Source organism: Ovis aries, chromosome 6 (assembly GCF_016772045.2).
Source record: "Ovis aries strain OAR_USU_Benz2616 breed Rambouillet chromosome 6, ARS-UI_Ramb_v3.0, whole genome shotgun sequence".
NCBI classification, from domain to species: Eukaryota; Metazoa; Chordata; class Mammalia; order Artiodactyla; family Bovidae; genus Ovis; species Ovis aries.
The window spans coordinates 67,719,359-67,744,926 of NC_056059.1; the positions used below are offsets into that span (position 1 = coordinate 67,719,359).

The 25,568-nt window shown below is 40.2% G+C and overlaps 1 protein-coding gene across 3 annotated transcripts in view; it reads left to right on the top strand.

Annotated features, from left to right (window-relative positions):
* The first annotated feature begins 6,631 nt into the window (after nt 1-6,631).
* The window catches only part of SLAIN2 (SLAIN motif family member 2), a 75,144-nt gene continuing 56,207 nt past the window's right edge, over nt 6,632-25,568 (top strand). For 2 of the 3 annotated variants that reach the window (XM_015096491.3, XM_015096492.3), the window contains exon 1: nt 6,632-7,286. In XM_015096491.3, the coding sequence (XP_014951977.1) occupies nt 6,898-7,286 (389 nt within the window). In that variant the 5' untranslated portion in view covers nt 6,632-6,897. The remainder of the gene's footprint in view (nt 7,287-25,568) is intronic. The other variant, XM_027970983.2, reaches the window with a different exon arrangement.

Here is a 25,568-nt window from a genome sequence, read left to right on the forward strand (position 1 = left end):
AGACAGAGCAGCTCTGTTTGAACTGGTAGTTGTCTCTTCACGTGCAGGTGCCCTATCTGAAGTCAAGCATACCCACTGATAACAGGGGAACGACCTGTGCCCGGCTTCTCATCTTCCTGCCAACACCCTACCCTCATTTCTCTAGACAAGGGTACAGATGTGAGATGAGGGCTATCTGGTTTCAGGGAACTTTGGGGAGATGGAATCTGTTTACAGATCGGCACAATGGTGGACTCTTGTGCATCAGCGACTCTGTAGAGCGGGCCCTGGTCCAAGCATATCTGGTTACCAATGTGTCCCAAGGCTAGAAACATACAACCCAGCCAGGCAACAGCATCACTGGCCCTTTAAATGCAACTCTTCCTCCCACACAACCTGCTACTGAGCCTGCAAACACTTAATTTTAGTGGAAACTCACCTTCTCATCTACTGTTGAGGCCACGCCTCCTGCTCTCATGTGTTTCCTTTGCTTTATACTTCGTCTTTTGCTAACTACATGATGATGGACAGGGAGGCCTGGAGTGCTGCGATTCATGGGGTCGCAAAGAGTCGGACATGACTGAGTGATTGAACTGAACTGAACTGAACTCATTTCCCTTATTTCAGGACCTGTTCAAATTTTCCTTCTCTCATGTATAGGCCTAGGACTCTTCCCATTAAATTCTGGCCTTTAAATCTTCATGCTTTGTTGATTGTGGTGGTATTACTGCTCTGGGTAAAAGACTCCCTCTGTCAGCTTCTTCCCCATAAAACTCCTAAAGAACTGGACTAGTCTACCAGCCTTTCTTTTGGGTAAGAAGCTCAGATGCTGAAGCTTCATCTAAGTAAAGTGCTGACTGGGGGCAGGAGGGACATGGTCTTCAGGACCCTTCCTCCTGCTTCTCAAGTATCTGGAGTACTATCAGAAAAAGTGAAGTGAAAGTCGCTCAGTCATGTCCAACTCTTTTCAACCCCAAGGACTATACAGTCCATGGAATGCTCTAGAACAGCATACGGGAGTGGGTAGCCTTTCCCTTCTCCAGGCGATCTTCCCAACCCAGGGACTGAACCCAGGTCTCCTGCATTGCAGGCAGATCCTTTACCAACTAAGCCACAAGGGAAGCCCAATACTATCAGAGTAAATGGCCTACTAGGAAGTATTTTGAACAAGAGATGGAGGAATTACTTCCCTCTCTTAAGGAACAGATTGCTTCTATGTGTCGAGTCCCAGAGTCTCTGAGACTGCAAAACTGGCAAACGTGCTCTTAGAGCAAGAGGATCAAGTTGTTGGGTATCATGAAAGCAATAACCATTGTTCCCAGTCCCCACTCCAGATGGTAGCTGACTGAGGTGTCAAAATTCTTGGAAGGAAAATAATGGAGAACTCATCTTGGTCATGAACTATGGGAGATTTGAGTGCAGATTCTAAAGTCAGACCACCTGGGTTCAAAACCAGCTCTACTACTTCTGGGAAGTGATTTAACATTTTTATCTTGGTTTCCTCATTTGCAAAACAGAGATGATGATACTAATAGCTGCTGCCTCAAAGGACAATTGTGAGTTTTAAATGAATTATTATGTATCATAAAAGTGGTCAATAATTGTTAGCTACTATTTTTTGTTGTTCTGTATTCAGGGAGTTTTTTGGGCCACATCTTGTGGCATATGGAACTTCTCTGACCAGGGATTGAACTAACAACCCCAGGAATGGAAGCATGGAGTCTTAACCACTGGTCTGCCAGGAAAGCCCCTTGTTAGTCACTATTATTGGGCTAATCCAGAAAGACCTAGATATTTACAGAATTACACTTCCAGGGTACATATAACTTTGTTTATATAAGGGTGATGATGAATAAGAAAGGAAATTTCTAGATGTGCTTCAGTAAATTGAATAGTTGATTATGTCTGTCAGTCTGTGTAATATTCCAGGAGTATCCCAAAGACTTAGGAATAGAATTCTTTCAACTTCTTAGATAGAAGAGTAACTGTATAAATGTCTAGACAGCTTAATTTATTTAAGCCTAATCCAGCCCTTTATTCACAGTCTACTATCTCTCTAGCATCTCTAAGTTAGTCCTCAGAACAACCTATTTTAAATCCTAGACAGATAACTGGGACTTGTATCAACTTGGAGATTTGGATGATTCTTAAAAAGTTTTCTCCTATCCTTGAATGGTAGGTTCCCTAGAACATCATTGATATTCAGAAGTGATTCACAGTCTTCTTTTCCAGCTTCACTGTTCTGCTGATATACTACTTAAAAAAAGGAAGAAATAATAATTTTTATTTAAAATCTTATCTTCCCTTTTGCTGCCACAAAAGGGTGGGAGATTAAGTAATGTTTCATTTGGGGCTCAGACAATAGCGTCCGAAGACTATAAGAGTCTGTTCACCTCTGCCCTCATCATGGGCCTTCCCATCTTTACATCATTATAATACATGCCCCCAACAGTGAGATAGGGGGCCACTCTTGACCAGAGGACCTTCCTAAGGAAGTGATGCCTGACATCATGGCCACTTTTGAGGCATCCCATAACTGTAAGACCTAATCAATGTTGACTGGAAAAATTTTAGGTCCAAATCCTGGGTTCCTCTTCTTTTTGTTCCCAAGATTTCAATTCAGAATCTCTTATATGCATAGCCTTTTAAAGTTCCTGAGATTCCTTCTTAAAGGAAAAGACGGTAAAGAAAAGGCCCCAAGATAGACCAGAAGGAGGTAGATCTCAGGGGAAAATGCTGGTGAGGATTAGGTGCGAGAGAACATCTAGGAAATGACTAGCCCAGTGTGTGCCTGTGATGACAAAATGGATGTGCTAAATAGACAAGGTTTCTTCAAAGAATTTGAGCATTTTTAAAACAAATGCAAATATTTCTGTAAGTGCCCAGTAATTTCTAAACTCCTTTTGGGCATATGCTCATACATACACATACACATATTGGTTTAGGATTTTAGGACTGCTGAATATCTTTAAACCATTGAGTAATAGTTTTTCCTTAAATACTTTTGGTGGTTTGTAATATTTTCCACTTTGTTAGGAGTTTCGCCAAGAACTAACATGCAAGTAGAAGCAAGTTTTGGAAGGGGCCACACCTGCTTAGAAAAGAAGCAACTCCTTCATTCAGGAACAAAGCAAGCTTATCATAAAGGACAACACTTGAAGAGCTAGTTGGGCTAAATGTGATGCATACTACAGACACCTCCCAGCTTTACACCTCATACTTACATGAGGTCACTTTTAGAGTGACTTTAAAAATATGCTCCAACAATTCAGAATCACCAGAGAAGACAGTATTGCAGTTAACCTGGAAGAGAAAGATAGTTTTAGGACGGAATGTAATATTCTTATCCTCATACTTCTCAGTGAAAACCTAAGATTTTCTCTCCTCAGCAATTTGTAAGGGCTGTTGGCGTTCAGGACATGTTGAAGATGACATATGTGTATGACATGCTGCTCTTTTGGAAGAGGAAATATAATTAAGAAAATCAACCATTCAACATTATTAGGAATCTCCACCTTAATGATCTGAGACATAACAAATACATTTATCTGAAATCCGCTTGACCTAAGTCCATCCATTCATTCAACATTTATTAACATCCACCATATAGTAGGCACTGTTCTTGGCACCAGGCATCAGTGAATCCTGTTTTCACCCAGTTCATATTCTGCTGGGGAGAGATAGGCAATAAATTAAAGGAAGAAATAGATGATGTATCCGAGGAAAAATTAAAAGGTTAAGAGGGTAGGGAACGGTAAGGATGCTGTTTTGTGAGGGTCATAATAATGAAGATAGTGAACTTGGGTGGTTATATTTGAGCTGAGACCTGAATGAAGGGAGATTAGTAATGTGACAGTGTGGAAGAAGAATTGACCCTGGATAGAGGGAATAGCAATTGCAAAGTCCCTAAAGTAGAGATCTGCATGGCATGTTTGAAGAACATCAGAAAGGCCAGTGTGGCTGGACTAGAGTGATAGAAGGGAAGAATAGGGTACTCAATGAGATACCTGAAGAAGTAGCCAAGTATCCAATCTTACAGGAAAAGGAAAGGACCTGAGATTTTTAAGTATGTTAAGAATCAAGCAGAGGATCCCCAGCAAAGAAGTGGCCTGGTCTGACTTAAACAAAGGATCATCTGGTTACTATGTGCATCACAGATTGTAAGCAGCAATGTGGAACAATTCATTAAGAGAGAACCACAAGAAAAGATAGCAGCTTAAACTAGAGTTGTACTAGTGGTGGTGCGAGGAAGTATTCAAACATATTTTGAAAATAAGGCCAGAGGTTAAGGTCAAGTAGGTGGTGCTATTGGTAAAGAGCGGACCTGCCAATGAGAGATGTGGGTTTGATCCCTGAATCAGGAAGATTCCCTGGAGAAGAAAATGGCAACCCACTCCAGTATTCTTGCCTGGAGAACCCCAAGGACAGAGGAGCCTGGTGGGCTATGGTAGGGTCGCAAAGAGTTGGAGTGACTGGAGCAACTTAGTTAGCACACTTGCACCATATTTATGGTATAGCTAGAATCTGCCAACCAGTCTTTTGATGACCCATTCATTCCTTCACATTGCCCCATGAACTTCATAATGTTATATGAACTATTATTCTTTGCAAGGAATATATTTGGAATGCTTTTGTTACAGAACCTGGCTGGTTGAGATCTATTTTGCAAACCATTAAATGCAAGTGAAAGTGCTCTATGTAAAGCAACCATGATGTTTAACCCTCTGGTGACTAATTCAGATGTGCCAGGGATAGCAATGATATTTAGATGTGCATTATACAGGTAATATATACTGCTTCACAGTTACTGTGATGCAAAGACATTCTTTGACTAGGTGTGCATAGCTAGGAAAATATTCTACTTGTTTATAGTTAGCAAACTTTGAAAATACTCAATGCTTTTTTTTTTTTTTGCTATGAATAAACATCTATCTGGTCCTTGACCTGTCAGAATTTACATTCCTCATAACTTTCAACAAGCCAAATATTGAATGTCCACTGTGTCAGGCACTTTACTAGACCTGGAAAACTAAAATGAATGGTCCCTTTTCATCAGGTACAAAGACAAAAAGAATTGAAAGTGACTTAGAAAAAGAAGCAAATTTTTCAAAAGTGCAAATACCTGTTGAAAATTATTGATCAGGTAATGCTGATCAATGTACATGAGTTTGAGCAAGCTCTAGGAGATACTGAAGACAGTGAGGCCTGCCATGCTACAGTCCACGGGGTCACAGAGAGTCAGACATGACTTAGCAACTGAACAACAGCAATGCTACAGTAAACAGAACAACTAGATCTCCTTGGAATTGTCAGGAAAAGGTTTCCTAAATGGGTGATCAGGAGTTTTAAGAAAAGAATCAGACTTGGCAGGTGGAGTATTCAATATAAGGGAAATACAGCGCAGGAGGACTCAAGGGTAGAAGCAAGTTTGACAGGGCATGTGAGTCCACACCCAGGTGTAGCAGGACTGGGCCATTATTAGCAAAGGGTGGAGGAGGCAATTAGAGGAGAGCTGCAAACACAAACCATAGTTCACAACCGAGGTCTCAAGAGCACTGAATGTGATCAAAACAGAGTGTGTGTGTGTGTCTCATTCATCTCCGACTCTTTGTGACCCCATGGACTGTAGCCCACAAGGCTCCTCTGTCCACGGGATTCCCGAGCAAGAATACCGGAGTGGGTTGCCATTCCCTTCTCCAGGGGATCTCCAGGGGTCGAACCCAGGCCGCTTGTGTCTCCTGAATTGGCAGGCAGATTCTTTAACACTGCGCCACCTGGGACAAATTACAAACGGGTGCCACCGAAGACAAATTTTTAGTCATACTTCTCTCAGCGTTTATCAGTATTCGTCAACATGTTTATTAAGTACTTTCAGTACACAACCTTTTAAAGGCAAGACACAATGTGGAAAAGCTTTTCAGAAGAAAATACAAAGAAGAAATTATGCATCGACAACAAAGTTGAGAAAGGAGCAGTTTTCTATCCCTGCTTCCTTGAGTGTGCTGAAAACAGCAGTGAAGTCGGAAAAATTGTTCTAGATAATGTCTTTATCTAATGCACAGTGTCTCTCCGTAGTAAGCACTCAACAATTTATGGTTATTCTGTTTTAGACGTCTCTTAACCATTTGAGATTTGGCTTTCTCATTTTCAGAAGAAACGGGTCGCAGATGGTCTGCGGCTCCTGCCAGACCCGACAATCCCCTATTTCAAGAAGGCATCGACTAAATATTTGCTAAACACACGAAGTAAAACTCTTTCCATGGGGCCAGGCTCAGCGCCCACCAGAGAACCCACTTAGAAGGAGAACAGGATCGGACGCTGGACCCACAGGCGGGTGTTCAACCAACGCCAATTGGTGGGGCTAAGAGTCTCGACTTGCAATCTTAGTCCCACCCGCTGCCTAGTCCACACTCCCCTCGGGCCCCGCCTGCGCCCGGAATCGTTCGTCTCATCCAGCAAAGCAGTGACCCGCCTCCGCCAACGCTCCGGACACGCCCCTTCCGGCTTAAGGCCCGCCCCACGCGGCCCCGCCCCACCAGCCTCGCCCATGGCCACGCCCCTCCGCGAGATCTGAGCTGGGTTCCTAGCGCCGGTCGGCGGCCGGTCCACCCACGACGCTCTGAGGTCACCCACTGGGCCGGGCTGAAGGGGCGGAGGGACGGAGGGAAGATGGCTGCCGAGGCCGGATATTGGCGCCGCCTCCCCCAATCCTGGAGCCGGCGCAGATGAGGCGGCTCGGCTGGGTCCGGCGACGCTTGGGAACCGGAGCAGGAGGGACACAGGCGGTGGGGCCTGGCCCTGCTATATGCCGGCGCCTCGGCTAGAGTGAGCGGCGGCGGCGGCGCCTCTTTCCTGCGGCTCTTTGCCTGTCGCTGTGAGTCCGAACGGGTGGCGGGCGGCAGAGGCAGCGGGGCCGGGATGGAGGACGTTAACTCCGACGTGAACGCGGACCAGGAGGTGCGGAAGCTGCAGGAGCTGGTGAAGATGCTGGAGAAGCAGAACGAGCAGCTGAGGAGCCGCTCCGGGGCCGTGCAGGGCGCCGGCTCCTTCGGGCCCGGCAGCCCGGTTCGGGCCGGAGCGTCCACTCCCTCCTCCGGCACGGCGTCTCCTCGGGGCTTCCCCTTGGGCCTCAGCGCCAAATCGGGCAGCGGGGCCGGGTCGGGCCCGAGGCGGACGAGTAGCGAGGAGCTGCGGGACGCCACCTCCTTGCTGCCAGCGGGCGAGGGCGGCTTGCTGGACGAGGTGGAGCCGCTGCGGCCCGAGGAGCTGGAGCGCCTGTCAGGCTGGGAGGAGGAGGAGGAGAGCTGGTGAGCGCGGGGCTCCGGGCCGGGGCTGGGCGGGGACGGGGGTCCCCCGGTAAGACACCTCGCTTTGTGTAGCGGGGTCCGCTCTCTGACTCGTGGTTTTCTTGTTTTGGCAGCGGTAAGGTCAGCGAGAGTTGGGGGTTCGGGGCTTGCGAGAGGAACAGGGTTTGTAGCTAGTTCTCCTGTGTTGGGGCACCCTCTGGGCTTTGGGCCCCGTTGGGGTCTGGGGACTGGCACAGCCTAGGAAAGGCTGCTCGCCGTGGGAGGAGTCGGAGATGGGAAACTGCTCTGTAGAAAGGGATCTTGCTTTGTGTGAAATCCTGGCTTTCGGATGCTGGCTTGGGTATTTTGGGTGTCGGGGAGGGGTTCTGCTTGATGAGGTGTCACCCGGTGCGGGGAGCAGACCAGGGTAATCGAAGTCCGCGCAGTGGTCAGCGTTTTGGACCAGTGGGAGTTGGGTACATTTCTGGCGGCGATGGGGAGACCATGTGAATCAGCACTCCCCCTTGGGTAGTGGGGTGAAGCTTGCTTTGTGTGAAGAGGGCAGAGGATGGTGCCGCTTTGTGTAAGAGTCAACGGTGGAACAAGAGCCCTGACTCTCATTTTTTAAACAAGAATTAGGCTTGGCGTTTTCCTAAGGTGTGAAGTGACAGTTTTCCATCTTTCATTTCCATGTCATGCTAGAGGCAGAGAAAAAGAGCCCTATTTAAAAATGTGAACTGAACTGTATTGTCACAAGCTACTCGATAAAATTGTGACCCATGGCATAATATCACTTCCATATATAGAGAGGACATGAGAGGCAGTTTCTTTCGTGTTTTATGGCAATTGCATAAAAATATCTATGGGAAATTCTTTTGTCTTTTTTTTTTTTTAAGTTTTCATCTTTTAGCTAAAGTATCTCTGTTCTTTGTTGAAATTGAAACTTCTAACTTAGTGAAATTGAAATCCTTCATAGACTCTGGTTTTGCAGGGCTGCAACTTTACTGAATGTCCTGATATAGTTGAGAGCTTTGCCTGGATTCAGGCCCTGGCTCTGCTACTCACAGCTGTACGACCTTGGGCAAGTTACTCTGAGCCGCACTTTCTTCCCCTTACTTGATGAAGAAAATAATAGTTCTTTATTCTATAGCGTTGTGAAGATCATGTGAGGTAATCCATGTATCCTTTTAGCATGGGTCTGGTATATAAGCTCTCTGATACTAGCTGCTATTACTCTTAAGCCAAGTTGTTAATATCAAGAAATATTTATTTAGTGAGTGCTTCCAGGATCTTGTGGGAGATTCTTAAATTTGATCCCTGTTCATTAAGGCAGTTACAGTCTTGTTGGGATAGGGTTGCGAAGAGTCAGACCCGACTTGGCGACTGAACAACAAAATAAGGAATTGGCTGGGAAATACATTGTGAATTGCTTAAAAGATTGATAAGGACTGAAAGTACTGAGAGTGCTGAGAAATTGGGAAGAAAATAATGGTCTAAGGTAGTTGGGAAAACTTTGAGGAGAGGTGGAGCCTGAGGAGTGAGGGGCATTTTATGCTCTGACAACTGCCAGAGCAGAGTCAGAGATATTTGTAACTCTCGATTAGAAAGGTTTGAAATACAGAGATACTCTTGAATATATGATGTCAGGCCTTTATTATACTGCCAAGTGATACCAAATATAATTAGAACTGACTGTGGTAGTGACAGTTTTCATATTAGTGTGAAGTCATGTCCTCACAAAGGAATCCTAGGTATGTATACACTTTAAAAGAAGTGAGAATCATCTAAATACCATTGCATGCCTCTTCCAAGTGATGATGAGAATGATGCTCTTAATAAAAACGAGGATTAGCTGCACTCATCCCCCATTTTAGATTACATATTCTTAGAACACATTAACTCTGCTTGGAGAGGCTGATTAAGTCTTTTGCTGCTTTGGTTTCTGAGCATAGGGTTTGTTCAAGTAAAGCAAGTCTTTTAAAATACTATGCTAGAAGTTTCTTTTGGCCAGTTGGTTCCTGGTTACATGTCTTGATGTTATAGATGTCCTACCCTTTTTCTGAAAAGATTTGTGTGAATTAAAAGTTTGAAAATCATGTTTAAAGTGTTTTTGGAGTATGTGTATGAAGTATTAAGTTATAAAGGGTGGTGGGTGTTAGCAGCAAGAGGAAGATTTTAAATCAGGAGTTTTTCTTAGCAAACTAAAAATCTACTTTCTGTAACATACACATTTCTTTCTCTTTCATTTAGGGAAATGTTTTTTTCCCCAAATGTATACCACAAAATGCCACTCCTGAAGGTGTTAGTAGATATTGTGTGAAAAAATAATTGTTGGTCTGAGATCAGATATATCTGAGGAAAAGGTTCAACAACAACAAAAAAGTTTTCTTTTATGTTGAACTTTTTTGATATCCTAGTATGTGTTGAACATAGTAAATCTCTTAAGTGGTGTGGTTTGTCTCCTAAACTTATTTGAGCTCCCAAGGAACTAGTTTCTATAGAACACAGTTAGTAACCAGTATACTACTACTTAGTGGAGACGGAACTGGCAGACCACTCAGGTATTCTTGACTGGAGAATCCCATGGACAGAGGAGCCTGGTGGGCTGCAGTCCATGGGGTTGCAAAGAGTCGGACATGACTGAGTCACACATACACACACACAAACCCACTGTACTTTTAGCAGTGACTTTCACTCTTTTTAGATCCATCTTCCTGATAAATACATTTTATACCACAGTTTAGTACACACATGTATGTGAATAATTGAAACAGTTTCACAAAACTATACTTAGTATATATGTTAAAGTGCTACGATTTTCTGTTTCTTTAGGGTAAAAATGCTGATTACAATTCACTGAGCTGATTTGGTGACCCATTAATGGTAATTATTAGTTTGAAAATTACTGTTATAGAACAACTCAGAAAAATCTAGAGAAGGAAACTTACATTATGTGTATCCCAGTGTGTCATGCAATGCCAGGCAACGTATGAACAATTTTACACTTGATTGCATTTAATTTTTTATCCATTTATGAGGTAGGTATCATTTTCCAGGTAAGGAAACTTAATCACTCTCTAAGCATCAAATAGCAGACAGTAAATGATGGAGCCAGGATTTGAATCCAGGTCTTTATGACATCATAGCTTATGTTGTCCCACTTTATTTTGCTTTCTCCAAGTATAATTCCTTTTCCACCTGAACAGCCCCTTACATTATTTGAATACTACCATCATAACCCTACTGACTCCTCCCTACCACACATTGAGCACTATAATCTCCAGAGTAAAACAACCTCAGTTTGTTTCCTTCTTGTTATTTAGCTCCTAAGTCATGTCCGACTCTTTTGCAATCCCATGGATTGTAGCCCACCAGCCTTCTCTGTCCATGGGATTCTCTAGGCAGAAATACTGGAGTGGGTTGCCATTTCCTTCTGCAGGGGATCTTTCTGACCCAGGGAGCAAAGCTGCTTCTCCTGCCTGCCAGGTGGATTCTTTAATACTGAGCCACCTAGAAAGCCCTTTAATCATTCCTAACTTAATGTAATTCTTTGATCTTTCAACCATAGTCATTTTTCTATTAATAAATTATAGTTGTTCCTTGTCATTACATGTGTTATCCAGAACTGAACTTGGAATTTTAGATGATATTTGACCAGCGTGTGGTGGATATATTTTGCATGAGCTAAATGCTGTTATTTGGAACCAGGTATTTCATTAACAGTTTTGACTTCTGTTACTTATGCTCAATATGAGCCAGTAGTTTCAATTACACTCTATATTTTTATACATAGTTAAACCAAGTCTTCCTAACCCTGGTTTTCTGTAATTATTTTTTTTAGCTTAAATATTAAGTTTTTGTATTTTGTTAGTCTTGATTTAGGAATTTAATATTACCTATTCCTTCCAATTTTTTTGGTCATTTTCATGGCTTCCCTAGTGGCTCAGACGGTAAAGCGTCTGCCTGCAATGTGGGAGATCCGGGTTCGAGCCCTGGGTCTAGAGGATCCTCTGGAGAAGGAAATGGCAACCCACTCCAGTACCCTTGCCTGGAAAATCCCAGGGACAGAGGAGCCTGGTATGATATAGTCCATGGGGTCTCAAAGAGTCGGACGGGACTGAGCGACTTCACTCACTCACTCACTGATACTTCATAGGAGTACTTAATGGGTCTTCATTCAGGTTGTTGATGAAAATACTAAAATTATAGAATAAAGGGCTCTGAAGTATGCAGTACGACTAGACTTTCTCCAGGTTAACATCATTAGTCAACATACATTGTGGTTATTCAATAACTATTAGTACTATTTCTTCTTATCAAGCCTATATGCCATTTTGCCTGTATGGATATTATGAAAGATTTTGCCAAGTGTCTTGCTGTAATTAAGCTGTATGGTGCCTACAGAGTTCTTACCTACAGTTAAGTGAACTTATCAAAATAGAAATTGCAGTTATTCACTTGTTCATGATGAATCTTCTGGCTTTTACCTTTTCTAACTTTACATTTTGTTTAACATAATTTTGAATTTTGCAAGGAATCAATCTGTCTGGAATTTCTAGACATTGCTTCCTTTTCGCTTTAGAAATTCTAATATTTCCTCTTATTCAGGCTTTTGACCCTTCCATAATATTTTGGATCAACAGCAGTAATTTTCCATTATTTAGAAGAGTAGAGCTAACCTTGTTTCAAGCTGCCTTTCAGCCTGCTATCACCTTGACTCAATTTGGACTTCAATTTCCCTCAGTTTAGCCTCCCAACAATTCCAAGTTTGTAGTGTAGTACTGTCAGCTGCATACACATTGCTTCTGTGCAGCAGATCCCCAGAACCCTCCCATCCTGCGTGACTGAAACTTGACACTCACAGAACAGCAACTCCTTACCCCCAGGACCCCCAGCTCCTGGCAAGTACTGTCCTATGTACTTTATTTCTGTGAGTTTAGCTACATTAGATGCCTATAAGTGGAATCATGAAGAATTTGTTCCTTTGTGACAAGCTTATTTCACGGAGCATAATTTTCTTAAGGTTCATCCATGTTGTAGCATATGATAGGGCTTCCTTCTGTTTTTAAGGCTGAATAATAGTCCATTCTATGTATATAACACAGCTTCTTTATCCATTCATCTTTTGGTGGATGCTTGCATTGCTTCCATTTCTTGGCTGTTGTGAAAAATGCTGCTATGAATGTGGGCCTACAAATAATCTGTGCAAGTCCTTGCTTTCATTTCTTGTGGATTCATAACCAGAAGTGGAGTTTTTTTGATCAAATGGTAATTCTACGTTTAATTTTTTGAGGAGCCACTGTATTGTTTTCTACAGCAGCTAAGCCATTGTGCATTCCAACCAGCATTACACAAAGGTTCCCGTTTTTCCACATTCTTACCAGTATTCAGATTCATTCTGAGTTTTTAAATTTTTAAATTATTTTTGGCTGTCCTGGGTCTTCATTGCTGCATGCGGGCTTTCTCCTGTTGTGGTGTGTGGGCTTCTCATTGAGGTGGTCTCTCGTTGCAGGCCACGAGCTCTATGGTGTGTAGGCTTCAGTAGTTGCAACACTTGGCCCCAGTAGTTGCGATTCATGGGCTTAGTTGCCCAACAGCATGTGGGATCTTTGTGGACCAGGGATTGAATCAGTGTCCCATACATTGCAAGGTGAATTCTTAACCACTGGACCACCAGGGGAGCCTTCATTCTGAGTTTTTATATGGTGTGAGGTAGGGGTCCAACAGTTCATTTTGCATGTGGACATCCAGTCGTCTCTGTCCCATTTGTTGAGAAGACTTTTCTGTTCCCATTAAATTGTCATCACACCTTTGTCAAAATTCAGTTGCTTATAAATGTATGGGCTTATTTCTGGACTCTCAATTCTATTCTGTTAATCTATCTATGACTATCCTTATTCCAGTACTACACAGCCATAATTACTATAGATTTGAAATTGGAAAGTGTGAGTCTTCTGATTTTGTTTATTTCAAGATTGTTTTGGCTCTTCAGGGACTTTTGTATTTTCATATGAATTTTAGGATCAACTTGTAAATCTCAGAAAAAAAAAAAAACCACTGGAATTTTGATAGGGATTATGTTAAACCTGTAGGTAAATTTGGGATTTTAACTATTGAGATCTTAACAATATTGATTTTTAGTTTTTTTCAACTTTTAAAAAGTTTTCAGTGTAGAAGTGTTATGTTCCTTTTGTTAATTTTATCTCAGTCATTTTATTCTTTTTTTGATGTCACTGTAAATGGAATTGTTTTTCTTAATTTCATTTTTGGACTCATTACTGCTATATAGAAATACAGTTGATTTCTGTGTATTGATGTCATTGTCTCTTGCAATCTTACTGAGGTTGTTTATTAGCTGTGATAGTTTGTTTTTTGGTGTGAATCCATAGTTTTTTATATCCATAAAAACAAAATGATAAAAATCCATAATTTTTTATATATAAAATTATGTCATCTGCTGATAGAGGTAATTTAACTTCTTTTTTTCCAGGCTGGATACCTTTTATTTCATTTACCTGCCTAAATGCCCTGAAACTAGAACACCCAGTATCATGTTGGGTATAAGCAGTGAAAGAAGACATCCGTCAATGTGATTTTTATTGTTCTTTTATTTTTAATAATTGCTAACAATTATTTATTACATTAACACATGATGGATACTATACTAAGCACTTTTTATACTGTAATTCATCTTTTTAATAACCCAGTATGATCATTCTATTATTAATCCCCATTTTAAAGGTGAAGAAATTAAAGCTTAGATTAAATAACTTGCTTATAGTCACTCAAATATATGGACAAACTAGGATTGGAACACAGATACTCTGACTGTATTTAAACATTTTCAACTGTTGTGTGTGTGCATGCTTAGTCATGTCCACCTCTTTGCGTCCCCATGGACTGTAGTCTGCCAGGCTCCTCTGTCCATGAAATTTTCTAGGCAAGAATACTGGAGTGGTTTTCCATTTCCTCCTCCAGGGGATCTTCCTGACCCAGGGATTGGATCCACAGCTCTTATGTTTCCTGCTTGGCAGGCTGATTTCTTTACCACTGTGCCACCTGGGAAGCCTTTACCTAATTCTAATTATCTGTATTTTTTTTTTAATGTTACTCTTCATAGATTTGTAGTTATTCACCTTTAGCTGTTCTATATTCCACCTAATTTGTTTGATCATTTATCTTTTAACAACCTGAGCCCTAGGTACATTTTTGATTTCTTTATCTGATGACCTCTTTTGGTACTCATTATTCTTGTGCTGAAGTGGCCTTAGAGCCCCAGGAGTCAGACTGTAGCCCCACCCTTGTCAACTGCATGACCTTGTCAACCACTTACTCTCTGTGCTTGAGACTCTTCATTGTTTGCAGAGTTAATTATTATACCAGCCACATATAATTAAATATCTGCAAAGCATTTATAAGTTCTTGGTACAAATTAAAAATATAAGTGTTAGCTTTGTCATCATCATCACCATTTTATTTTAATTCTACACTGGCCTGTCTTTGCAGTGAACTTGAAAAATTTAAACATGTACAAAAGTAGAATGAACAATGAAACAAACCTTTACTTATCACTTATCTTTAACACTTACCAGCTCATGCCATTCTTGTTTCATCTGTAGCATTAAAACCTCCACCTTTTGGACTGTTTTGAAGTAAATTTCATCTCAAGCATCATATCATTTAATTACTAAATATTATAGTAGAAAATATGGACTCTTTTTAAACATAACTACAATACCAGTTTCCCATCTTTAATATCATCGAATGTGCTCTTAATGTTTTTAGATCATCACTATTACATCTTTTCTTTGTATGGAATTTATATTAGGTAAGTAACATCATTCATATTTTTCTTTGGCCTATTGGCCTGTAGTCAGTTCCTGTAATATCATCATTAGTTTTATAATTAGTTAACATTTTTAATTAAATTTAGTTTTAGTGTCTCTGTGCTTTCATTTCTTAGTTGTTCTTTGGCAGGTGGAATCTTCCAGGACCAGGGATTGAACCTATGTCCCGTGCATTGGCAAGTGGATTCTTATCCACTGTGCCACCAGGGAGGTCCCCTTAAAAGGTTTTGAGATTGGAAAACTAAATTGTTCCTCATATCCTGTTAAATTTGCTTTACTTTAAATCAGTTTTAAGTTTATGAAGGCACTTTCACTCAGATTGCTCATCAATAAATTTTATTGATAAACTTTACCCAGCTCAGCGATCGATAGGTATATAGTTTTTACTTACTGTATTTTTTTTCTCATAGCCCTTCACTTTTGAGAATGGACTTTATTACCTGACCATTTTGTTTTACGTATGCTTTTTGTAGGAGACTGTTGGTAGAATTTGTAATTTAATATGATGAGCCCAGGTTTATAAAGCAATTTAATTTGTATACTTGCCACCACTTATGATTTGGCAGTGGCTCACTGATTAAAATCTTAAAGTTTTGTCTTCTGGATTCTTCTGTACCAAGGAGATGTTATTTTAAAGTAACATGGTTTGTGTGTGTTTTAATTGAATCAGAAGTTATATACCAGATGACCATTTTATTCCCCTCTTAGCTCTGGTTTCCCAGTCATTCTAACATGACTTTATATTTTCTTTTTTCTTCAATGGAACAAATTCTTAGAGCCTGTATGTGTGAGCAGCCCAATGTTAGAACAGTTAGACATAGTGATGCATTTTCTTGCTTTCTTAAAAAATTGAATTTGACCAAGAAGGGCCACGTGATTGGTAAAATACATTACAGTCATTACTGTTTGAGCATGTTCTTTATACCAAGGCATTTTACACATGTTAAATCATTTAATCTGTTTTGAATTGTAATTGTATTTATCCCCCCTTTTTTTTAAATTAGGGTAAAATATACAAAACAAAAACTTCACCATTTTAATCACTTCTAAGTGTATAGTTCAGTGGCATATTAAACACATTTATGTTGTTGTGAGGTCATCTCCACTATCCTTCTCTAGAACTTTCTTTACAAATTGAAATTTTGTATAAACAGTAACTCCTCATTCCCATATTCACCCTGCCTCCAGCCCCTCACCACCACCACCATTCTACAGTCTGTCTATGAATTTGACTACTCTGGGTACCACATGGAAGTGGAATCATGTAGAATTTATCTTTTAGTGTCTGGTTTATTTCATTTATTATTGTGTCTTCAAAGTTTATCTCTATCATATTGATAAGAAGGTGTCATGTTATCTTACTTGTCCTCTTACAAGTAAGGAAATTAAACTCGAAGTCACACAGCTAATATAGTTCATTGGGATTTATACCAAGCCTTAAAATCATGCCTGATAAGTAACATTTTATCTTGATTTGTTTAACCTGTAGATAGATTGATTTTTTAAGATTTATTCTGTATAACTCTGGAGATCATCACTAGGACAATAGGTATACATTGTTGTTGTTCAGCTGCTCATTTGTGTCCGACTCTTTGCGAGCCCATGGATTGTGGTATGCCAGGCTTCCCTGTCCTTCACCATCTCCCAGAGTTTGCTCAAACTCATGTCTGTTGAGTCGGTGATGCCATCCAACTCTCTCAACCTCTGTCATCCCCTTTCCCTCCTGCCTTCAGTCTTTCCCAGCATCAGGGTCTTTTTCAATGAGTTGACTCTTCACATTAGGTGGCCAAGGTATATATTAGAGGTAAGCAAATATTTAATTAATAGAAGGAAAATGTTCTAGTGGAGCTGTTCCTAGACAGTATGAACTGCCTTTAAAAAGTGTAACGTTTAGCAGTAAAAGTTAATTGTCCTGTGGCAAGGGATGTTAGAAAGAGGTAAAAGTTGAATTTGATTACTTCTAAGTGTTCTTTTAAGTTGTATTTCTGTGATTAAAATATTGTAGTCTTTTGGGAACATAAGATAACCTTCAAGACAAAGTGCTAAGCTTAAATGTGGGAGAGATCTTTAAGCATCATGGAGTTTTTATAAATCTGTGGCACATTTCTTTGCATATCCTTAGTAATGGCAAATTCTTTTCCTGTTGAGGGTAGGTTTCAGTTTTGAAAACTGTCTAAAGTCATTATTATGCCTAGTGAGTAAAAATGGGTTAGGAAGATATTTGAAGCTCTCAGCAGTATAAGTCCAGTTCACCTTTTTCCTAGATTTACCTGCTGTTGTCAGGAAATTTCATGAACGTTCAGGCCTATTACCTTTTAATGTTTGTTCTGTGTAGCGTATCTTCTTTTTCTCTCTGAAATTCTAAATTTCCCACTTAGTTTACTTCCTCTTCAATGTTACCTACTACTGTTTATGTTTCTTTTTAGAGCACGGGTAACATCATAACCTCCTCTTTGGTCTGTCTTGTCTAGATTGTGAGCATTTTAAGCAGAGGGAACAGTATCATATTCATCTTTGTGTATCCAAAACAGACTCTCAGAATCTTGTGAGTTCAGTTATATTAAATTGAATCAATCTGATTGTCAATGATAAGTTGAAACTAGGTGAAGCTGAAAATAATGAGACCAAATTTTTTGCATGACTTGAATGCCACCAATGCCAGTTAACAGTAAGGAATTTCACATGTAGCCTGCATAATGGCAGTATTGAAACTGTACTCTCCCATGAATTAGTTAAAATACTGTCAAGATACAGTGTCTTATATCAAAAATCAGCTTCAAAATTGTCTCTTTGGTAGGATAAAAGATTTTATACTTCTTTGTATATTTTATGATTTCTCAGTTTTCTGCTATGAACATAAGTTGATTTTATAATTAAAAAATCCTGGTGATAAATCCTACTAATTGAAGTCAGTTTCAATAGTCTGTGGTCACATAGAGTAGGGATCATAATACAACGTGATGGATGTTTAGGTCACTTCCATGTCTCGGCTCTTGTGAATTGTGCTGCAGTGAACTTTGGGGTGCCTGTGTCTTTTCAAATTACGGTTTCTCTGAATATATGCCCATAGTATACCCATAGTGGGATTGTTGAATCATGTGGTAGTTCTGTATTTTTTTTAAGGAACCTCCATACTGTTTTCCATAATGGTTGTACCAATTTACATTCCCACCCACAGTGTAGGAAGGTTCCCTTTTCTCCACACCCTCTCCAGCATTTATTGTTGGTAGATCTTTTGATGATGACCATTCTGACTAGTGTGAGGTGATACCTCATAGTAGTTTTGATTCGCATACCTCTAGTAATTAGTCATATTGAGCATCTTTTTGTGTGCTTTTTGGCCATCTGTATGTCTCTGGAGAAATGTTGGTTTAGTCTTCTCTTCCCCACCCCTCCCCAACCCATTTTTTTTGATTGAGTTGTTTGGTTTTTGTTTGTTTGTTTGTTTTATTGAGGTACATAAGTTGTTTGTATCTTTAGAGGTTAACCCCTTGTTAGTTACTTCATTTGCAAATATTTTCTCCTATTCTGTGGGGTGTCTTTTTGTTTATGGTCTCCTTTGCTACAAAAGCTTTTAAGTTTAATTAACTCCCATTCATTTATTTTTATTTTCATTAGGAGGGGGATCAAAAAGATATTACTGTCATCTGTAGTCTGTTTTTGTTGGGGGGAGGGATCCAAACAGCTTAATTTTCCAAGGATACCAGATAAAGAATTCTAAAGCTTGGAGTTCACATTCTGTGAGCCTTCTGGGTCACTGATGTTGCTTGCTCTCCTCAGTCTCATTTTTAGGACTACTCTGCATGCAGATCCCTGTGCCAGACTTCCTGAAGTACCTGGCTGGTGCTGATGCCCAGGTAGCCCAAAAAGGCTCCTTTTCTCCCAGATCCCTGCCTTCTTGCCTTCTGTTGGGAGCATATCTATATATCAGTAAATTTGTGTAATTTTGACATGATTAAAAAAATAATTTAGATAGTAAATAGCATTAAATAATGTCTTAATGTAAATGCATTGAGTTATATTAATAATAATGTACTATTCCTAATAATGGTCTTCCCAGATCGCTCAGTGGTAAATAATCCTGCCAGTGCAGGAGACGTGGGTTCGATGCCTGGGTTGGGAGATCCCCTAGAGAAGGAAATGGCAACCTACTCCAGTATTCTTGCCTGGAAAATCCCATGGATAGAGGAGCCTGATGTGCTATAGTCCATGGGGGTCACAAAAGAGTTGAATACAATTTAGCAATTAAACAGTAAAACAGCAACAAATTCATTATGATAATGACTTGTGTTAGCCAAGGCACTGGGCATGTTGACTCCTGTTATGATAGTTTAGTAACAAAAGTGAACTTGTAAAAACATTTAGGTTTGAAGTCTTTTAGTAATACAAGTTCTTATTTTGCGTGTTCTGTTTACTCAAAAATCACATCCTCTGTGATCTTTCATTTGGGAATCTAATGGAGGATGTAGACACCTTTAGGTACAAACTAGATTATTTAAGAGGAAGACACAAAATGAAAAATACACAGTTTGCTTTAATCTTGGAAAAGGTTCAAATTCTGGAGTCAAATTGCAATTTCTTGACAATATTAAAGAACTATAGACATTCTAACATGTATACTATCATGTGAATTGAATCGCCAGTCTATGTCTGACGCAGGTGCAGCATGCTTGGGGCTGGTGCATGGGGATGACCCAGAAAGATGTTATGGGGAGGGAGGTGGGAGGGGGGTTCATGTTTGGGAATGCATGTAAGAATTAAAGATTTTAAAATTTAAAAAATAAAAAACTAAAATTTAAAAAAAAAAAAAGAAAAGAAAAGAAAAAAAGAACTATAGGGAGGAAATAAAAAGTGATTATATCTTCTTGAAATGTGAAAAATAATAGATAAGCAAGATAATGCAATACCATGAAGTTTATACAAATACTTAGAAATAGAGAAATCGTGTTTAGTTAAAATTTAGAGGTTTAGAATTCATGAGGATGAATCAAACCATATCCCACTTCTAACAGTTTACTAGAAGGAGATTCCTCCCACACACAACCCTCCACTACTCCATTCAGGAACTTCTGCTCATCTGTCTGTGAGAGAGTCAGAAAGTACCCAACCATGTGTGGCTGTTAAGGGTTGTTTTGTTTGAAAAGTATGAATTAGAAGCAAGGGGTGAGCCAGGCTAAGTCCACAAATAACCTGTGAGTCTGATAAACTTGAGGAATGGAATTTAATAGATGGTATCAAGTTAGTGAGGAGGTTTTAAGTATATGCATTTAGTGCCTAATTAGTGCTGTATTTTATAATTATAGAGATTATATTGTATGTCTCTATTAATAACTAGTAGATATAGAAAGAGTAAATTAATAGTTTTAGGATGTGACTATCTTTTGAGTGAACCTGCTAATTTCCCCCCTAGGAGGAAGATAATGGGTTTTTCATTGACTTGTCATAGTGAAACTCTTGTTTACCATTGGTTATTTTTCGCTGGGGCTGATCTGGAGAGGATTGGAAAAACAAAATCCTCCCAAGAAAGATGAATCCTAGAAACCTGAATCTGGAGGTTTGGAACTTGATAAATAGGTGCTATAGGTTTCGATGGTAGTACTGCCTATGAGTGAGAGAGCTAACAAGTACTGTGTTAGGTACAATCATTCAGTTTTGTCTTAATTTATCTTTGGATTCCTGTTTAGCACCATGCCTGGCCAGTGGTAGCTACCACATAAATGTTTGTTTAAATGACTGATTGTGGCTTTATACTAAGCCTTCAAGTGCTTGGAGTTTAACTTGGAAACATTATGAGAGCAAATTTGATTTTCTATAAAACCAGCAGTGAGAGTTCTTAAAAAAAATTTATATGGACTTGAATGTGAGAAAGTGAAAGTGAAGGTCACTCAGTTCTGTCTGACTCTTTGTGACCCCATGAACTATACAGTCCAGGGAATTCTCCATGCCAGAATACTGGAGTGGGATCTTCCCAACCCAGGGATCGAACCCAGGTCTCCCGCATTGCAGGCAGATTCTTTACCAGCTTCCAACAATGGGTACAGATAGATCAAAGGGTATGTCTTGCTGTTCTTTCTGAATCAAAAAGTGCAGGGAAAAGAATGAGTGCCTCATTTGAGTTCAGTTCAATCACTCAGTCATGTCCGACTCTTTGCGACCCCATGAATCACAGCACACCAGGCCTCCCTGTCCATCAACAACTCCCAGAGTTCACTGAAACTCACGTCCATCGAGTCAGTGATGCCATCCAGCCATCTCATTGTCATCCCTTTCTCCTCCTGTCCCCAGTCCCTCCCAGCATCAATCTTTTCCAGTGAGTCAACTCTTCACATGAGGTGGCCAAAGTACTGGAGCTTCAGCTTTAGCATCATTCCTTCCAAAGAACACCCAGGGCTGATGTCCTTCAGAATGGACTGGCTGGATCTCCTTGCAGTCCAAGGGACTCTCAGGAGTCTTCTCCAACACCACAGTTCAAAAGCATCAATTCTTTGGCACTCAGCTTTCTTCACAGTCCAACTCTCACATCTATACATGACCACTGGAAAAGTTATAGCCTTGACTAGACGGACCTTTGTTGGCAAAGTAATGTCTCTGCTTTTCAATGTGCTGTCTAGGTTGGTCATAACTTTCCTTCCAAAGAGTAAGCGTATTTAATTTCATGGCTGCAGTCACCATCTGCACTGATTTTGGAGCACAAAAAAATAAAGTCTGACACTGTTTCCATTGTTTCCCCATCTATTTCCCATGAAGTGTTGGGACCAGATGCCATGATCTTAGTTTTCTGAATGTTGAGCTTTAAGCCAACTTTTTCAACTCTTCTCTTTCACTTTCATCAAGAGCCTTTTTATTCCTCTTCACTTTCTGCCATAAGGGTGGTGTCATCTGCATATCTGATGTTATTGATATTTCTCCCAGCAATCTTGATTCCAGCTTGTGCTTCTTCCAGCCCAGAGTTTCTCATGATGTCCTCTGCATATAAGTTAAATAAGCAGGGTGACAGTATACAGCCTTGACATACTCCTTTTCCTATTTGGAACCAGTCTGTTGTTCCATGTCCAGTTCTAACTGTTGCTTCCTGACCTGCATATAGGTTTCTCAAGAGGCAGGTCAGGTGGTCTGTATTCCCATCTCTTTCAGAATTTTCCACAGTTTATTGTGATCCACACAGTCAAAGGCTTTGGCATAGTCAATAAAGCAGAAATAGATGTTTTCTGGAACTCTCTTGCTTTTTCCATGATCCAGCGGATGTTGGCAATTTGATCTCTGGTTCCTCTGCCTTTTCTAAAACCAGCTTGAACATCTGGAAGTTCACGGTTCACGTATTGCTGAAGCCTGGCTTGGTGAATTTTGAGCATTACTTTACTAGCGTGTGAGATGAGCAATTGTGCGGTAGTTTGAGCATTCTTTGGCATTTCCTTTCTTAGGGATTGGAATGAAAACGGACCTGTTCCAGTGCTGTGGCCACTGCTGAGTTTTCCAAATTTGCTGGCATATTGAGTGCAGCACTTTCACAGCATCATCTTTCAGGATTTGAAATAGCTCAACTGCAATTCCATCACCTCCACTAGCTTTGCTTGTAGTGATACTTTCTAAGGCTCACTTGACTTCATATTCCAGGATGTCTGGCTCTAGGTGAGTGATCATACCATCATGATTATCTGGGTCGTGAAGATCTTTTTTGTACAGTTCTTCATCTTACTCATTTGAGTAGGGTGAAGCAAAGCCTGTGAAGGTAGAAGTTTGTTAGGGAGCAGGTAAGAAAGTTGGCTTAAAACTCAACATACAGAAAACTAAGATCATGGCATCCAGTCCCATCACTTCATAGCAGATAGATGGGGAAACAATGGAAACAGAGAGAGACTTTATTTTTTTGGGCTCCAAAATAACTGCAGGTGGTGACTGCAGCTATGAAATTAAAAGACACTTGTTCCTTGGAAGAAAAGCTGTGACCAACCTAGACAGCATATTAAAATGCAGAGACATTACTTTACCAGCAAAGCTCTGTCTAGTCAAAGCTATGGTTTTTCCAGTAGTCATGTATGGATGTGAGAGTTGGACTATAAAGAAAGAAAGTTGAGCGCTGAAGAATTGATGTTTTTGAAGTGTGGTGTTGGAGAAGACTCTTGAGAGTCCCTTGGACTGCAAGGAGATCCAACCAGTCAATCCTAAAGGAAATCAGTCCTGAATATTCATTGGAAGGACTGATGCTGAAGCCGAAACTCCAATACTTTGGCCACCTGATGTGAAGAACTGACTCATTGGAAAAGACCGTGATGCTGGGAAAGATTGAGGGCAGGAGAAGGGGACGACAGAGGATGAGATGGTTGGATGGCATCACCGACACGATGGACATGAGTTTGAGTAGACTCCAGGAGTTGGTGATGGACAGGGAAGCCTGGCGTGCTGCAGTCCATGGGATCACAAAGAGTCACGACAGAGAGACTGAACTGAACTGAAGAAAGTTGAATCTTTGGATTGGAGCCCATACTGTAGATGATCTCTGAAATCTAGACGGAGGTTTTTGAGTGTTGGAATATCCTTAACAAAATGGTGTTTTGAAAAGAATAGTGTGGCAGTAGTATGTGGGTGGGAACAGGAGATGTAGGTATCTTTGTGTGCTAGAAAGCCAAGTTGATCTTTACCCACCTCTTGGGTCCAGAAACACATAGCAAAACTGGAATTCAAATCAAAGTACTGAGTCCGTGATGATGGTCTTTCCATTTCATCCCAACCACTTATGATTGATTGCAAAAAAAAAAAAAAAAAGTTATATCAAGCTAAATGATTCAAGATCAGATTTGTTTAATTCCTCTTATAAAATATTTGTATGTTTAGTTGCTCAGTCGTGTTTGACTCTTTGCAACCCCATGGACTGTAGCCTGCCAGACTCCTCTGTCCATGGGGATTCTCCAAGCATGAATACTGAAGTTGGTTGCCATGCTCCCTTCCCGAGGATCTTCCCAACCCAGTGATCAAATCCAGGTCTCCTGCACTGCAGGCAGATTTTTTACTGTCTGAACCACCAGGGAAGCCCTTTAAAAGTAATACCAAAATGATATTTTTAAGCAATGTAGATGTTTTGTAACTACATTGCTTTTAAGGAAGTTGATTTACATTGCTTAAAAATAGCATTTTGATCTTACTTACTTATATGAGAGAATTGATACTTTGGACCACAAACTTCTTTGTTGTGAGGGCTGTCCTGTGTATTATATGATGTGTAGCAACACCCCTGGCCAGGCAGAAATGTCATACGTTGCCAGATGTTTCCTAGTGGCAAAATCACCCCAAGTATTGCACTAAAGCATACTTACATTGTCTCCTTAATCAGAAATATTTAGTGCTGTATTGCAGGAATAAGTATCTGATTTAGTAACTTTGCTTCATACACATGTCTAAGTCATAAAATAGTAATATTCTGAACATTAGGAAAAACTACTGTGTGCCAGGCAGTTATCTTTGGCACTAAGGGTGGACCATAAGAGATGATATGAATATTTCTGGCCCTGAGATGCTTGGAGTTGTATATGACAGAGAGTTAAATATGTATAACTTTTATGTATACATACAACTGCAGGCTTGAACAGTAGAGGACTAGATTGGGTTTTCTCTCAAGGACATTGTTAAATACTTTCCCCCATCCCCCTAAAATGTATTTTATGCATTCTAACCATCTTGGTATACAGTACCATTTAATAATAAGGAACCCTCACATACTCATTCCTATCTTTTTATATCTGTCTTTTCAAAAGTAAAAGAGAAGAGAATGTCTGGACTGGCCTTAACGTTAACTTTGGTTCTAAAAGCAGAGTATAATGTATTACTTACTCTTCCTGCTCTGTCATGTAACATAAAGATATTAGCACTGTAATTACCTAATGTTTTAGGCTAGTCTATTGTTGAGGTTAAATCCTTATATTTGAATATATGTTTATCTTAATATATGTATTTTGATTTCTTCTATTCCTGTTTGATTCATGTTTTCACAAAGTGGACAAAATATTCTAATTTTACAATAATCCAAAAATCTAATTTCAGAGCCTGTAGGAATACTGCAAATAGATTCTCTGAGCAGACAGTTTGGTGTTATGTTGATGAATCTTTGTTAACCAGTGTTTAGTAAATTCTAACTTGCTGCTTTCACAACTTTTATCAGATAGTTTTGCAGAAACCTTCCCAACACTAAGAAAAATATATATTAATTTTAAAAACCTAAGCTTGGTTGATAAACCATTAAAAGTCAGTATACATTATTATTGGGCTTCCCTGGTGGCTTAGATGGTAAAGAATTTGCCTGCAATGCAGGAGACCTGGGTTCAATCCCTGGGTTGGGAAGATCCCCTGGAGAAGGGAATGGCAACCCACTCCAGTGTTCTTGCCTGGAGAATACCATGGACAGAGGAGCCTGGTGGGCTACAGTCCATGGGGTTGCAAAGAGTCAGACACGACTGAGCAACTG